A 17,180-nucleotide genomic window follows, 5' to 3' on the forward strand; every position below is an offset into this window, starting at 1 on the left:
CGTAAAAATATACATAATTTCAATAAGAAAGAAGATATCCATAATATTAACCTTAGAGCTAAGTCCAAACTCATGGTACCACGATTTCGTTTAACCAAGGTAAACAACTCTTTTATGGGGAACTGTATACGTTTTTACAATAAGATTCCGGAGCATATATTAAGTTTATCATTTCCTAAGTTTAAAAACTACATTAAAAATATTTTGATCGAAAAATCATATTACAAAATTGAAGACTACGTGTTAGATAAAGATGTATGGAAAGACGACATGGCTCCAGAATCCACACAAATTTGATTCAAAGTGTATTCCATAGCATTTAAGTTTATTTGAAAAGAGCAATCCCTAGAGTTTCTTGCTCGTTCTTCTCAGGGAGGTCAGCGTAGTGAACGAGCAGTAGCTTAAATGTGACGTTTTCAAGTGTAAATTTATTTTACCTATGGAATAAATAATCTTTGACTTTGACTTTGACTTTGGTTTCAAGTGTAATTTGCTTACGTATGAAATAACTTATTGACTTTGTAATGATGATGAATAATTACCTATATACATATATATATACCATTTCCTAGACCACTGTTGTGCATGTACAAATCAATGTGGTCATTTATCAATGGAGGTCACGCGACAAGCATGAAGCAAATAAGCGAACCCGGAACGCGAATTTACGAAGGTCTTTGACATAACGTATCAAAAGCATACGAGATGAATAGAATCCGTGGACCAAACTCAAGAGTTAATCACCCTTACTTATAGATCGTAATTATGAAAAAGGTAAAAATTCCGTCTTATAAGTATCTTACATGGCGCTGGTCAATAGCCTGGTAGAAGTTTACATTATGTAAATTATTGTACGAACGTGGATATCAATTTACTAAAAATAATCTACACGATATAACCTTGTAACGATGAGCACTAATTTACGTATTTCATAAATTATTTTTATAAGCCTCGCTTTTAAAATAGAATAGTATAGAATAGAAACCATTTATTACATAACGCCACAACACAATAATACAAAGAAAGAAATTAAAAAAATTAAATAAAATGAATTAAAAATAAAATCTTAGTAGGGTAAAACCGGGGTAGATGGTCAGTTTTTTCTAAACGTTGTCAAAATAAAATTTTAGAAATTACATTGCAAATCGTTATTTCTTATTTAACTTTGAACAATTAACTGTAATTATTTAACAGAAAAACCTTTAAGAAAAACCTTTCTTTAGTATTTAGTATGCATCTAAAACAAGTTTTTTTTAAATTATTTTATTAATATTATAAACATTTGTGTGATCGGTATAAGTTGGTCACATGGCCACCTTACATCGATTTTGATTGGCCATCTGTCCAAATATTCCGCAAGAGGTGGCCACACATAAAATTTAAACAAGAAAAAACATGATACGTAGAATTTTGAGCTTATAACAAAAGCATCGGATGTGGACTACGCGATAAATACAAAAATAATCCATACTTAGAAAAAATAACTTCATTGCAGTGTAAAACATGAACCCTCAAAAAAATTTTAGCATTACTCAAAACAATTAACAAGGTTTTTACTTTTTCTTTTTTTTTGCTCAGCATATTCGCCGTACACTTGGAATGCACTTAGACACGATACGATGCGAACTGAGCAATAACTATCGCCATCTCGTTAGCGGATCATTCAAATATTGCGATTGGCCATCTGCCCCCTATGGCCATCTAACCCGGTTTTACCCTAATAGGTAATGAAATGACCACAAAGATAGTCAACACTATTGTGTACTAAGTAGATGTCACGTGTGCGGCTGTGGCGTATGTAAAAGGATCCACTCAGCCATTGACCTACTAATAAATGGACGTCGGGTTCGCGCTATAAAGTGTCCGTACCTATAGGGCGTTAAAATCGCATACAGATAGAGGTGGGCGTTTAGACGAAAAGTACTTTAAAAAGTCTGCTTTTTAAAATAAGCGCATAAGCAATTCGCTTCTCATTTTAAGTTTAAGCGTTGGTCACTGGTCAGTTCTATAGATACTCAACAATTTCATTTTTTACAACGTGCCTAAGTTTCAAGTAGCGTCATCTATGTTTCCTAAACAAATTAATTCGACACAACGTTGCAAGCTTTTTTAAACATAAAGTCTATGTGCTTAAACGTTTTTCTAAACGACTTTTTAAGCGTCAAACTAAAAAGCATTTAAGTGAAAAGCGCTTTTACAAGCACGCTTTTTAAACGTACGTTTTAACGTTACAAAAATAAACAGTTTTTTCCATTTCAACGGTAAACAACTACAAAAGTTAAACAACTTCTGTTTTTGAACGCTTTTAAACGCCAATGAACAAAATGTTAATATAAATATGTTGTCATAAATAAAAATATAACTCGTTTTTTACATAAACTTATCTTAAAATCTTTAGTGGTCTACTCTGGCGTTTGGCTATCAAGACAACGTTGCAAGCTTTTTTTAACATAAAAGTCTATGCGCTTAAACATTTTCTAAACGATTTTGTTAGCTTCAAACTAAAAAGCGTTTAAAAAAGCACGCTTTTTTTAAAAAAGCATAACGTTTAAGAAAATAAGCAGTTTTTCCCATCTCTACAGAGCGTCAATTGTGCAACAGTCTTTGTTTGTTCGACTGACATCGCGGTTGTCAATCATGCAGTACCATATAGTAATAACTTGTAAAAATTATACAGCAGTAAAGTGTAAAAACAGGGTTTTAATTCATATTTTCACTAGTAATAAATATAGTATTTAATTTATTTAATTTATATATAAATGATTCGTAAATATAAATTACAAAAGTACACAAAATAATCAAATAGCTAACTAACAAAATATTGTTGTACTGGTTTTAGGGCTTGGGATTACCTATCAGAAGTCAGAAAATACATTTGCCCGAAATAACGTTAGCTCGAATTTTCATAATGTCAAATGTATATGTGTTTTTTTAGGAAGATTACAAAACAAAAACTAAACTTCGTCTTTGTGAAATGCATCAAAATTACTCGAAAGCGTAACGGTTTCATTATAAATCGGTTTTAAATTATTGAGTTTACGTTTAGTTGGAATATCGGTACACTTCTTATAGTACACGCTTATTTTCACACTTGTAGTAATATTTGTACTGCATACATACAAACTCTTTATTATTTCTTTAAGTGAATTTGTACAAAATTGTACATAGTAATATATATAAAATTTTATTGATATTTACGACAAAGGCTACTCCATTACTCTTGTGTCAAATAATTTTCAGACGAAGCTAAATAAATTTGTTGAATTTCCAGTAGAAGCTGAATATGGTGTTTTTTGGGGCCCTTAAATTGTTGCAAGCAAAATTAGGCAGCACTGCAATGACGTAACAATTTAAATTAAATGTTTTAGTTTTTTATATTTCGTTACATGTCACTACGTTTTTACAGGTTAACTTCGGACATTTTTTTCGTGGTTTTTGTATTAGACCCGACGTCCATTTGTTGATAGGTCAATGCACTCAGCTAATGTCACCGCCGGGAAAAGACTGTTACGCTGATTTTCAGTGGACCCTTAAAAATGAAAAGCCATTGTTTAAGTAAAAAAAATAAATTAAAGTAAAAATAACACCAAATCAATGTTTATTACTAGTGAGAATTTTTTACATCAACTTTTGCTTTAAAAATCAAATACACTAAAAAATCTATCGACTTTATCTCATCCCTATGACAAACGTCAAATGAAGTGTCATAGGGGTCATCCTAGTTTACGTTTGGTATAATTCCTGTTTAATATGAAATATAAGAAATCAGTATTTTTTGCTGGTATTATTATGCAAATATTGACATGACAAATATGCGTGTCAATAGATGGCGTTGTGTGTTACAAGCTAATTTGAAAATTAACTTCCTAATAAGGACAGATGGAGCTAATCCTAAAAAAATAAAAGAATAGCCAGTACTATTCATAAAAATCTGTCTAGCCATCTAGTTTATTTGTTAGTTATCACTAGAAAGTAGAGTAGCTTTGATAAATTGCATATTGTCAATGTAAAACAAATTAGTTACAAAAATAGCTATTTGGTTCTCGTCGCGACATCTGGTGTACCAATAGGTAATAAATACCCGACTACACCATCTTGTATCGCGATTGGGTAGTACTCTTGGGATATTGATCCATGATAGAATGTAAAAAAAATTAAAAACTACGTCATATTGTGCGGTGGTAGCCCAGTTGGAGAACGGTTGCTTCTCAATTGATTGGTCGCCAGTTCGAATCCCTCTGGCGGTATATACCTACGACTTTAATTTCCAAGTTTCGTACTTAGTGTGTGAATGCGTGGAGAATCATAGTCCGTAGTCTAAACTTAACCTAAACCTACTTCATAGAGGAGACCCGTACCCAGCAGCGTGGCACGTACAATGTGTTGATGATGATGATGGTACTATTATTGACGACCTTTGTACCATAGTGGTTAGCCTAGCATGCGCTAAATATAAAAGGTTCCGAGTTCGATTCACGGTGGAACCAATTTGGGAAACGAACTTATTTCAATTGGTTCCAGTCTGGGTGGTGTGTTATTTATAATAATAATAACGCACACACTTAACATAGCCCCGCACTAGAGACACCCTGTCTCTGGTGCCATGTACACAAGTGGCGAGACGTAAAACAAATAATAAACGTTTAAATATTTATGATATTTGATGATACGTTTCAAATTTTAGGCAAGCCGGTGGGAATCAAGTTGTATGGATGCCTCGCCACAGATGGACATACACATAGACAACCACAAATTACACCCAAAATCACGAGATAAATAAATGTAGGCCATACAAATATTTCTCCCTGCCCGGGAATCGTAACCCTTCGGCCACGGCGGCAGTTATATATTTGGGTACTTGGGTAGTACCCCTGATTTCATAATTCTGGTAGTAACAGAATTAATTCTCTAGTTTTGAGACTGTGAACTTAGTGCGCTTGGTTAGCTCGTCAAAAATATGTGTAGCAGACACAACCGAGCGAGAACATAAAACCCGATTACATAATTTTTAAACTACTAATATATCTTTGTGTAAATAATAACTTCGTGTTTTTTTTTTGTCTTTTTAGTGTCAAGGTGCTCGATTTGGGTTAACACACCGGGTGCCCTTTGCGGCAAATGTACCGACACATGGTTTCTTTTCGCGGTTATCACGATACACATTACTAATAAATTGAATCGTTAAATGTTATATCTGTAGCCTAGTTTTAGCAAGAGGAAAGGTTCCGTCCACGTAATTGATTTAAAAGAAGAAATGAAAAAGGCTGTAATAAACAAAGTGACATAAAGAAGTACAATTAATATAAAACATTTCCTACTAAACACAAGCCGTGTTTTAACAGCAGTAAGGCTAATGAGTGAATAAGTTCGTCCTGGGAAGTGCTGCCATCTTACCCATTTCTGTCGCTGCGATTCAGTTTTGAAGGGTAAGGGGTGCTGGTGAAATCACAGGCACATGGGACTTGCCAGACGCGCGAATCGTTCGTCCCGCCACTTGGGTTCATATAATCTCTGTACAGAGTACTAAAAAAACCGACCGGATTTATCCCCTAGTTTGCCACCCTTAGAGGTGGAATATTTTCTTAAAATTTTAATGGGACCAATACTGAGGTACCATCTTTCCAATAACACGCAGAGGTCCCAGGTTCGATTCCCGGGCCGGGAGAAATAGTTGTATGGCCTACAATTATTTCTCTCGTGAGCTTGGGTGTAATTTGTGGTTGTCTATGTGTGTGTCCATGGCACCCGCGACACAGGGTTTCCCTAGTGCGGGGCTATGTTGAGTGTGTGCGTTATTTATTTATAAAAAATAAAAAAGAAAAAAAAAAGAAAAAAAAGAATGAAATTATGTTTTATTTCTCAATCACAAAACAGGCTTGTGTAAACAGGTGCCACAGTGTATTAACCTTAGGTCCCCTACTCTTAAGTAGGGGACCTAAGGTTAATACACTGTGGCACTAAAGTTGTGACAAAGGATAAAATTTATAAAAAATTGTGAAATATTCCTGATTTATAATAAAAGTACTAGTGAACTAAGTGTTTAAACCTAACTAACTAGTATTTAAACCCTCTTAAAGCTTAATACTAAATAAACTCACGATATGAAAAATGTAGGAATGTATGAGTGAGTGTTTAAAGGTGGATGTTTTACTGATTAGGTGTGTAAGAATTGTGCGTTTGGGGAGTATGGCATGTATAGTGTGCGAATCAGATTTATAAAACACAAAAAAATGTAACATGGAATAAAGAGCCTCCTGTGACACTTCTCTTCCTCAGTCATTACTATGCGGATTTTGTTCCACTGGTCCAGTTTCCTTGATTTTTCTAGAGACTCCCGCTACCCAGACGCTTAGCGTCATCATCAACAAAGAATCTTGTCGACACGCGTCTCATACTTTTGCTGTGCCCATGTGTCCTAATTGATAACATTAGGGCTTTTACAAACCTTTGAATTGGACTGTGGTTTTAGTACACCATTTTGGAAATGCTGCAAAATCTCCAACTCAGAAGTGCTGGCGAGATCTACAACTGTTCTCATAATCATATAGTTTTATGTACAAAAATAAAGCAGCATAACATTATACTATTTTTACTATTCAAATGCTTATAAAAATAACTCTACAACTGTTAAGTATTTGTTATCTAACAATCACGGCAGTTAGTTCCACTGGTTTAACTTTTACTAAGCAAAAGATTCGTAAACCTTCACTTTTATTTTGACTACAAATGGTTACTGGTAACATTTTACTACAGTGGTTACGTAGAAAGCAATTTAACTAAAATATATAGTAGTATTCTAAACCAATGTCCGGGATTGGTAGAAGGCAATAAAATACTCAGTGTATTGAATGTCAATTTGATTTCAAAATAAGTTTAGAACCACTGGAATAAATCACTACACTCTTCTATTTATTTATAAGCTTCGGCAAATGGAGTAATCACCAACCAATCACCAACACACAACAATAACTTATTTAGTATTATAATTATTTTAGTAGAAGTAGAAGAGCTCCTTGTGAAAGAGTTTCTCCAGGGTATTACTGCCACCTTACCTATTTCTGCGGCCAAGCAGTAATGTCAGTATTACAGCGTTTCAATTTTGAATGGTATGGGCGCTGGTGAAATTACAGGCGCATGAGACTTTTCAACTTATGTCTCAGGGTGACTGGGTGAAAGCTCTGAGTGGCACTACAACTGTTATGGATAGGCGTGACGCTTACCACCAGGCGCACGACCTGTTCGTCCCATCACCTTGGTCTTTATCATTGCCTAACTCTTTTATTGTTTTCATAATGCCTCCGCAGCCGAACGGTTGCCATGCCGGACTACCACGCAGAGGTCCCAGGTTCGATTCCTGGACCGGGAGAAATAATTTTATGGCCTACATTTCTCACGTGATTTTGGGTATACTTTGTGGTTGTCTATGTGTGTGTCCATGGCACCTGCGACACAAGGTGTCCCTAGTGCATCCCTATGTTGAGTGTGTGCGTTATTATTATTATTATTATAATGCTTTTTAGAAAACTGTACTTTCACTACGCTATAATACGGAATTAAAAAACCGGTTTTTATACGACATGAAATCACGTCAAAGTACATCATAAAATACTCGCATAGGTAAAGTACTCCAATTTAAAGTAACAACATCTGTAAGGATACTGAACACAGAATCTTCAGCTAGTTTATGTCCAGACAAAATATTGCTTACATATAACTTGTTACACGACCACACAAAAGATTGGACACTAAGAAAAATACAAACCATCAAGTTATATATATAGATATAGTTAATGTTACAGAGAATCCAAAATTTAAACCTTTTATCAAGCACGAAGCTATTAAAGAGCGTGAATGGTTCTGTAGTAACAACTTCTCACTAAGCGACGATACGACCAAGTCATGCGCCCGGTGGTAAGCGACACGCCTGTCCATAGATAGCAGTTGCAGTGCAACTCAGAACTTTAAATCGCAAAGATCTGAGGGGCACTGCCATTGCGCCCGTCACCCTGAAACATAAGTTGACGAGTCCCATGTGCCGGTAAGTCAAGAGTCCAGTCTCCTCTAACGTGAGAGTTAGTCTACCACACCAGTGTAACGTGGGTGAGGACTTCACGCTATTTTCCAAAGACCACGGTATTGCTACAAAATATTCACAAATGTACGTACATGCAGCAGAACCGTCGACAATTCAAGTGAGAAACAATTATTCTCCCACTACCACCGCTGTTGTATATCTATTTGTTGTACAATGTAATAACAAATAGAACATTGAGTCACTTGTAGAGCAAAACATTAATTACATTTTTTCTTGCACAAACATGATTCCTTCAGCGAATTCTACATCCGCGAGAGCAACCCCACGCCTTCTTCAACCATTATGACATCCGTCACGTAAACCAAATTCAAAAAGAAAGTTTCTAACAAAAGAAGCCAAAACATTACACAAGCTTTAAATAAAGCAAGAAGACTTTTAGCTAACGATTTTTAAATGACGTAAGACGTTAAGCAAATTATTCTAACAATCGCTCAGCCCACTTAAGTACAACTCAAGGAAATGCTGGTTGTCATTATAAGAGCACTTATCTCGGCATTTCTCTGCGATTTTGAGCATCATCGTTTGTGGAGAAGTGAGTGGCGCAAAAGGTATAACTGGAAATTGTGCTTGGAAAGGTTCCGCAGTTTCTTTTTACGATTTATTTGTTATCAGTGATAAAGATCGCTGAATATTTTTTCCGTGGGAGTGATAACGAGGGTCACACACCGAATGCAGAGCGGTTACTAAGTTAATTAGAAAAATTTGAGGGAGGCGACGAGAAGCAAGTTAAATTGTACATTTCCCTGAGAAGAACGAGTACTGAACTCAAGGGGACTATAGTATAAAAATGAAATGGTATGTCTAAATTTAGGTGTAAGACTTAAAAGATCTTCAATTCACAAAAATCAGCATAAGGTACCCCGAAAAATAGAGACAGCATAACAACATGAATTATGTATATCTAATGGCGGCCTTGATGTAACGACTTTCTCTTTCATAACATTCTAGCATCTGAGCCAGAGCTGCATCGGCGCGGGCGCAAATTATATAATCTCATCTAGGTTACGTCTCAGATTAATCTTATTAGTTTCAAAAAACTCCTTTCTAAGATTTAAATAGGCCCTGTTTTTGGTAGACTGATATTAAAGGTACCATTATCTCAGGCTTTGGTTTTGGTACCTTGTAGATTACAAAAGTTGGACCCTGAGTGGTCTTAAGGTGGGAAGCCACACAGCCTGTGATTTCACGGGCCGTCAACGCCGCGCCGGTTTGTACGGGAGTTCTCGTGCCACAGGCAAATCAGCAGCCTCGGGATCACGCCTCATCTATTCGAAACAATTACCGTCAAATAATTAATACTCGTCCAAATTACAAGATGATTGAAGCTTCATACTTGACACTGACGTTTGAACGGGAGTAGACCTCCTTGTTTGAGCTGCCATCCTCTATTTGAAATGCTTTTGAAATCCGCTCCAGCACGAGTGACTCTCTCCTACGGCGCGTTGGCAAACTGGAGTGGCAGGACCCGTAAAAATAACAGGCCGTGTGAAGCCACTTTTCGAAAGTTCAATGTGAGCAGTCATTCTATCTCGCAATCACACAAAAAAATTATTCACGTCTTTTGTTTTATTTTCATTTATTTTAACGCAAAACCTATGCACTCTAGACTTGGACAGCTCCAAATTGTAACTTTTGGGAAACAGGTGTCGGCAGTGTATTCTATTCCTTTGCCTAATCAAGACGCATGTGCCCATCACGAAAGTTGCTGCAAACGGCTTCGTACGAATGGGTGGTAAGCCAGTGGCATAAGGATGGGCCTGTTTTTTTGTTATTTATTTGGAGAAAATTGGAGCGTCGAGTGGCTATATGTAATTTGTCCTGTAATTAATACGTAGACTACAATGAAGCATTTATAGCATTGTTAGGGTAAAGATGGAAATATAATAGCACCACGCTTATATTAAATAATAATGGCGCCTGAATTGTACTTCATTTTTGCATTACATAACAAAAGTTTATGGGAAATTTGATGATTTGAAACACACACAGATTCTACAACATGTCCTGTTAGAGGAAGTATCCAGTAGCGTCCTAAGCCGAGGTTCGTTCCAAAGTGGGCATCCTCAGGTCCGCTACTCAATTTACTATACGGGTTACTTAGCCTTACAGCCACGCCTTTTTGACCGGTGGTGCATCGACAACCACTGAAAAAATATCATTCAGACACAAAAAAGGCAAGCCGCAAAAGTAGCACTGTAATACACTAAATAACTGCTCATATCTATCTAATTTATCGTACTTCTATCGTTTCGGCGGCAAGTCGAATTTTATCAGTCCAGTGCCCCGCCACTCGGCAGTTACGGCATTATCTGTGGCACTCGTTACCTTACATTATAAATGCGAAGTAATCTGATGCTTTAATAAAACAAACAAAAAATGGGACAACAGCGAACCACACAATGAGTGAATGATTAATCAGCAAGAAAGAGTTTCGCTGCGGCCGAGTGCAATTTATTAATTTTGACCCTTTTTGACATGGCCATTAATATTGTATCGTTATGTTTATAAAAGGTAAGGCCATTTGTCACTTGTTTATCTTGAATTTTTTATATGAATAATAAATACATTTTTATGTCACTTGATACTACCTATTGTGTCCATACAATTATGCTTCAGGAACCATTTTGTTTTAATAATGACTATATCGTAAGGTAGTGTTTTATATAAACGATTAAGTTATAAAACTTCAGTGAATAATGTTGGAGTGTTGCAATGTTTCATGTATAAAATTCCTTACCTATTTCTGCCGCCAAGTCGTAATGTCAGCATTACTGTGTACCGGTTTTGAAGGGTAAGGGTGCTGGTGAAATTACAGGCACATGGGACTTGTCAACTTATGTCTCAGGGTGACGGGCAAAGTGGCAGTGCCCCTCAGATCTTTGCGATTTGAAGCTCTGAGTGGCACGGCAACTGTTATGGACAGGCGCGTCGCTTAACACCAAGCGCACTTGTTCGTCCCGTCACTTCGTACCAAGATGAACCATTACGGCAACACGAAGCCCAACACCATCAATGCTCATTCCTAACAACACCACCTAACCACCTACCCAAATCACTAACTACCCTTACTACCATTGACTTACAAATAAATGGACGACGGGTCTAATACAAAAACCACGAAAAAAATGTCCCTAGTCAACCTATTCGAAATTTAAATTGTAATGTCATCGCAGTATCGCGCTGTCAGTAGATCAAATGAAGACTAAAGCGGAGTGTCGCGCTCTGTATACGATTTTAGCGCCTTACAAGTGCGGACACTTTTTAGCGCGGACCCGACGTCCATATAATTGTAAGTCAATGCTTACTACCTACTTTCTGTCACGTGCTGCATAGCCGGCAGAAATCTGGACACCGGCTGCGATTAGTATGGTCTTTCCGTCCACAATCCCAGGCGTGTCACTCTCTTAAATTGTGCCCCATGGTATATCCGGTTTGTCCAGGTCAGATTTACTCTGCCTGGATGTGGTGTCAACATAATGTACAGCATCTCTCATCATTTTCGAAATTAGTTATCAAAAATCTTTGTCTTTTTTGAATAAATAACAGGGTACTTAAATCATTGGTGATGGAATTTGGCTTAAAAAATGTCATGTAAGCAACATAAGCAATGAATAATAATTTTAGTTTTAAGTTGCTAGTTACATGACATCTCAGAATGTCAAATGGCAGTTGAATGTGCTTTATGCATAAGTGAAAACATACAGTGCACAATTATCAACAAACGTCATAGAAATAATTATGACATAAATAACCCTCAGTGCGTTTTATCATAATGTCATACGAAATAATCTCTTATAGTATAGTATGTTATCGTATTTATTACAAACTATATAGTTTTGCAATAAAAGCGCAAAGACTTATTAAATAAATAATGTACTTGATTGCTCACTATTATCACTGAATAGCACTGTTTAAAAGGAGTCAAAACATTTTACAATTCATCATTGCATTCGTAATAATAATTAATTCAGAATTTAAACGCGATGATACTGATCGTCTACTCATTATACATCCCACCGCTGAGCATTGATCTCCTGTAAGGAGACCATACGTAATTACCATACGTAACAAAAACCACCCTGGCCTGGGTGAGGAACTTTTCATATGTTTACTAAAGGTTGTGTACCCTTTGCAACATGCAGGTTTCATAACAATATTTTTCGTCACTGCTGGCGAGGGTTATAGCTACTTTCACAGATTTCACGGTAGTAGTTTAATGCGAGAAAAGTTACTTCGCAATTGAGAGGCCCTTGGTTTGAATCCAAGTGGAGGCATGTAACTATGACTTTAATTGATAAGTTTTTTTTTTTTGGTAAGGTTGGTGCCAGGGAAACCTTTATTGGACCTGAACCCTTTATACGGATAGCATACAGCCTGGCAAAGTTCACTCTGAGAGCACACACTTCTCCCGAGAAGTGTGGCTACAGAGTTACGGTCCTGAGCGTTCAAAAACACTGTACAGAAGCTCTGTCCTTGGATAGGAATGGCATCAGCATGCTCACTAGAGTCTTAAGTGGACACTGTGGTTTGAACAAGCACATGTCAAATATTGGGCAGAGAGAGAATAGAGAGTGTAGATTCTGTCACGGATGAAACTCTTGTGCATCTCGTCCATCCAAGTTCCATATTGGGTAGGCATAGGCCACACCCAGAGTACATAAAAACTGTCGGAGCCAGGAAAGTCCTTCAGTTCTTTTATGCTGTTGGTCTTGGCTCCAAACTGTAATTAGTGGTGATCACAATAGATCAGTCAATGGTCGCAGTTATGAGTGACCGCTTAGGGCCCGAGTGAAGCCACCCTAATAATAATAGCTTGAAAATGCTTTACAAGAGATCAGCATTACCATATTGTCCCCTTTATTGGGAACGGAAGCAACTTACAACTTTGACAAAAGTTAACAAATAGTTTGATATAGAATTTAAAAAAGGATACAATATTATTCAAATTTTTAAGACATGTATGTGTCATCAGTGGTGTAGAGTTATTGTTAATAATTATATTAGCTCCTCTTTGTTTTTCGTATTAATCAATGTGTTCTCAGTGATGAGTTTCATTGAAGGATTTTTTTAAAATAGAAACTATAGTGGTGTAGTTGTTCTAATTTTCTAATTGTAATAAAGTCCTCTATTGGAAATCTTTTTACTTATGCTTATTGAATTATGTCCATAATTAAATGACAATTAACATTTTGTCTTTAATAACTTTGTCTTAAATATCAATTAATCAAATAATACATTATAGCATATTACAATTCAAGTGTTTCAAGCAACAAGTGTTTTCTTCTTTCATTCTTATAATTAATTGTTTAAAGCATTGAATAATATCCATTGTTCTTGTAATTTAATTTATTGAAAAGGTAAATTGAAGAAAACTGCAGACTGAAAAATCGTTGACCTTAGTGTGGACCAATAAATGCTTATCGCGATACAAGACGGCGTCGTCAGGTATTTAGTACCTATTCGTACACTAGATGTCGGGACGAATACCAAATAGCTACTTTTGTATATTTTTTTTTGCAATTTATCAAAACTAACTCTGATTTCAAAAAATCAGGAGTGACAGTATTAGGATACAAACCAGGGTAATCGATGTGCTTTCAAAGATAGATCAGGCAAAATGGAAATGGACTGGGCGTCTGCAGCGTGGGCCGGAAAAATGGAGCAAAGTAGTCACCAATTGGTACATGTGTGAGAGGATGAGCTGAAGCTAACTGCAGGACCGTATTGGAGAAGAGTAGCTCTTGATAGACAACACTGGAAAGATCTGGAGGAGGCTATGGAGATCTGGAGGATCATGCTAAGTTAAGAGATATAATGTAAAAATTTAAAATGCGAAATAAAATTGTAATGTAAAAATATCTCTAACTCAGCTTAATGATAACAAACAAATCAATCTAGTTGATTTGATGGCACTTATTGCACTGATTTTTTTTGGATAGTGCCGGGTATTCTTTTATTTTGTTAAGGGTTAGCACGATAGTGCCATCTACCCATATTAGCAAGTGGTATTTATAAATTATTTTGTAACACACAATGCCATCTATTGGTATGCATATTTGTCAAAGTTCAGAAAATAATTTTAGCTCATGGTCAATATTTGAATAACAAGGAAAAAACTGACTAGTATTTCATATTAAAGATGAATTAATTCACAACCACGGCCATTTACATAACATTAAATACTTCCAGGCTATCGATCAGCGCCATCTAAATGTAAGACGGGATTTTGACGGGATCTGTACTATGGAGATTAGCAGTCATTTTGAGTTAAAGGTTATAGACCTTCGATTATTAGAATACAGGAAGCCACCAGTATACAAAGAGCTGTTTTGGGAAGTTCTATACAGCTTACGAGAGAGCAGTGCAGGGCGGTGGACAGTGGCATATTAACAATGACAATAATGTGCCAGACAAGTACACCCAAGAACCTGGTCTCAAACTAGGAAGGGAATTTCCCTGGCCTAAGAGGTAACAAACCAATGGAATTCAGAGCACTATACAGAACCCAGACCAGAACAAAATCAGAAAATTTGATCCTACTGGAAATCAAATCAAACCTTCGCAGCCACTGGCATCATCATATTGTTTATGCCTTTTTATCCAGGTACAACTATTGCAATGCTGAATGTACCGTTTTTCATATTATTTTGTAAGTGGTTGGAGATGGGCGTTTAAATGAAAGGCACTTAACAGTCTTTTTAAAATAAGCGCATAAGCACGCTTTCCATTTTAAGTGTAAGCGTTGGTCACTGTTCAGTTCTATAGGTACTCAACAATTTCAATTTTTAAACCGTGCCTAAGTTTCAAGTAGCGCCATCTATGTTTCCTAAACAAATTAATTCAACATAACGTTGCAAGCTTTTTTAAATATAAAGTCTATGCGCTTAAATGTTTTTCTAAACTACTTTTTAAGCGTCAAACTAAAAAGCGTTTAAGTGAAAAGCGCTTTTACAAGCACGCTTTTCTTAACGTACATTTTAACGTTAAAAAAATATGCAGTTTTTTCCATATCAATGGTTAACAGCTACAAAAGTTAAACAACTTATGTTTTTGAACGCTTTTAAATGCCAATGAACAAAATGTTAATATAATAATGTTATGCCATTATAAAAATATAACGTGTTTTTTACAAAAAAGATTACTTATCTTAATACCTTTAGTGGTTTACTCTTGCGTTTCGCTATCAACACAATGTTGCAAGCTTTTTTTAACACAAAAGTCTATGTGCTTAAACATTTTCTAAACGATTTTGTTAGCTTCAAACTAAAAAGTGTTTAAAAAAGCACTCTCTTTTTAAAAAAGCATAATGTTTAAACGATTAAAAAAATAAGCAGTATTTCCCATCTCTATCTAGTAGTTTTGTATTTATTATTTTTTTCTTATCAAAGAATTCACTAATAATAAATGAGTCTAGTCTTCATCAAAACTTTGATAATTGTATACATACATACATATTTATATTATGTTGAATTTGAAACAAGTAAAAATACTTAAAATTAACTCTCCATAAGTAGTATGCTATATAATATTGTTATCTGCGCTTACTTACAAATTTATTATCGCAAGTTTTCTTATCAAAAATGTTGGTATTTTATGACGTACTCTAGTGGAGCTTCGTAGTTAAATTTATTGATTTTTTTTTTGTAATTATAAGTTAATTTATATTAACCTGGATTTCATGAGAACTTTGTATTTCACCATTTTTTGAAAATTGTTATTTTTATTTTTACTTCTTATTTTTGATAAGTCAATCTATTAAAAAATATTTGTAGTTAAAACTTAGCTGTGAAATAGGTACTAAATAATTAAGAAAGGAGTCTATTATATGCATTAATGATATAAGTTAAAACAAATATGTGGGGCACTAAAGAAATAAGAAGCAAAAATAGCAGTGATCCAATTAAAATAATAAAAATGTTCTGTTTTAATTTAATTTTATTTTGCTATGTGAATTTTAAACAGCAATTATCTCATATATATCATACTGAAGGCAACATTATTTAAAAAGAATTTCATTGCTATATTTTTATGCAGTGTTTCTAAATTCTATTTTTTGTGAAACTAAGTGACTGGGCCACAGGGTTAACATCTTCATAAATTCAAATAATTGTTGCGATCAAAAGGGACCTACCTGTAAATACAAGTTGGTATTATACAATTCAAGTCCGTGACCTTGTTCAAATCGACGTTCGTCGCCTTGAGGGAAGGCACAGTGAGAGAAGGAAAACTACAAGTTGAAAACACTATAATGAACCTAAATGTCCTGGCCAGCGGCCCAATTAGTGCAATTCACCAATGTATTATTTATGCATCACGTTGATAACACGTCTATCAATGCTGCCATAACGTAAGCACACATGTGTATTACAGCAATAAGTTTTGCTCTTATCAAAATGCCGTATCAAAACATTGTTATTTGATTGCGTATTTTACACGAGCGTCTTAACTGCGACACCAACCTCTGGACCGCGGCCAATACAACAAGAAAACAAATAAATGAAAGGAAGCCTCTCACCTGATGTCAACTGGGAATTTCTCCTCACTGCGATCCTCCCTACAGAAATAAAGCTCAATCGAACACTACTCATTATATACTGCTCGATTACTCTCCACGATTATCATCAGCCCGCGGCGACCGACACCTACGGTAAACGAGCGAAGTAGAAATGCTACGATAACTTTATAATTCGCCAATTGCAATTTTTATTGTATTTGTTTGTCAGTAGAGAGAAGGCGATTCTGTCATGACGCAACACTTTTTAGTCAACAACACCGACACTATCCGCAAATCAACAATTACACGGTGTAAGTACGAAAACTGCACTTTCCTATTTTTTTGTATGATTTTACAAAACAAATTTTATTATACAGATATTTAGAGCGGCCATACTGATGTTCACAGCTGATTTTGATGTGAAAGAAGTTGAAATTTTCATGCACCACGTTGTTTCGCTATCCCTGCCATCTAGTTTTGATTCTTATAAGCCAGTACTGTTTTACCCACGTTTTACCTGCACAATTAAGCTATTGTACGTTCTGTGTAATAGATGGCACTTTACTTGGAATAGTTTGAAACGACTGGAAT

The 17,180-nt window shown here is 35.7% G+C and overlaps 1 protein-coding gene across 3 annotated transcripts in view; it reads right to left on the minus strand.

Annotated features, from left to right (window-relative positions):
* Window positions 1–16,985, minus strand: part of LOC113228333 (ATP-dependent Clp protease ATP-binding subunit clpX-like, mitochondrial) — a 63,059-nt gene extending 46,074 nt beyond the window's left edge. For all 3 annotated transcript variants that reach the window (XM_026461598.1, XM_026461597.1, XM_026461599.1), the window contains exon 1: window positions 16,611–16,985. In XM_026461598.1, coding sequence (XP_026317383.1) covers window positions 16,611–16,683 — 73 coding nt within the window. In that variant the 5' untranslated portion in view covers window positions 16,684–16,985. The remainder of the gene's footprint in view (window positions 1–16,610) is intronic.
* Between the last annotated feature and the right edge of the window lie 195 nt (window positions 16,986–17,180).

This window comes from Hyposmocoma kahamanoa, unplaced genomic scaffold (genome assembly GCF_003589595.1).
Source record: "Hyposmocoma kahamanoa isolate Upper Pololo Valley unplaced genomic scaffold, ASM358959v1 226, whole genome shotgun sequence".
Classification (NCBI taxonomy): domain Eukaryota; kingdom Metazoa; phylum Arthropoda; class Insecta; order Lepidoptera; family Cosmopterigidae; genus Hyposmocoma; species Hyposmocoma kahamanoa.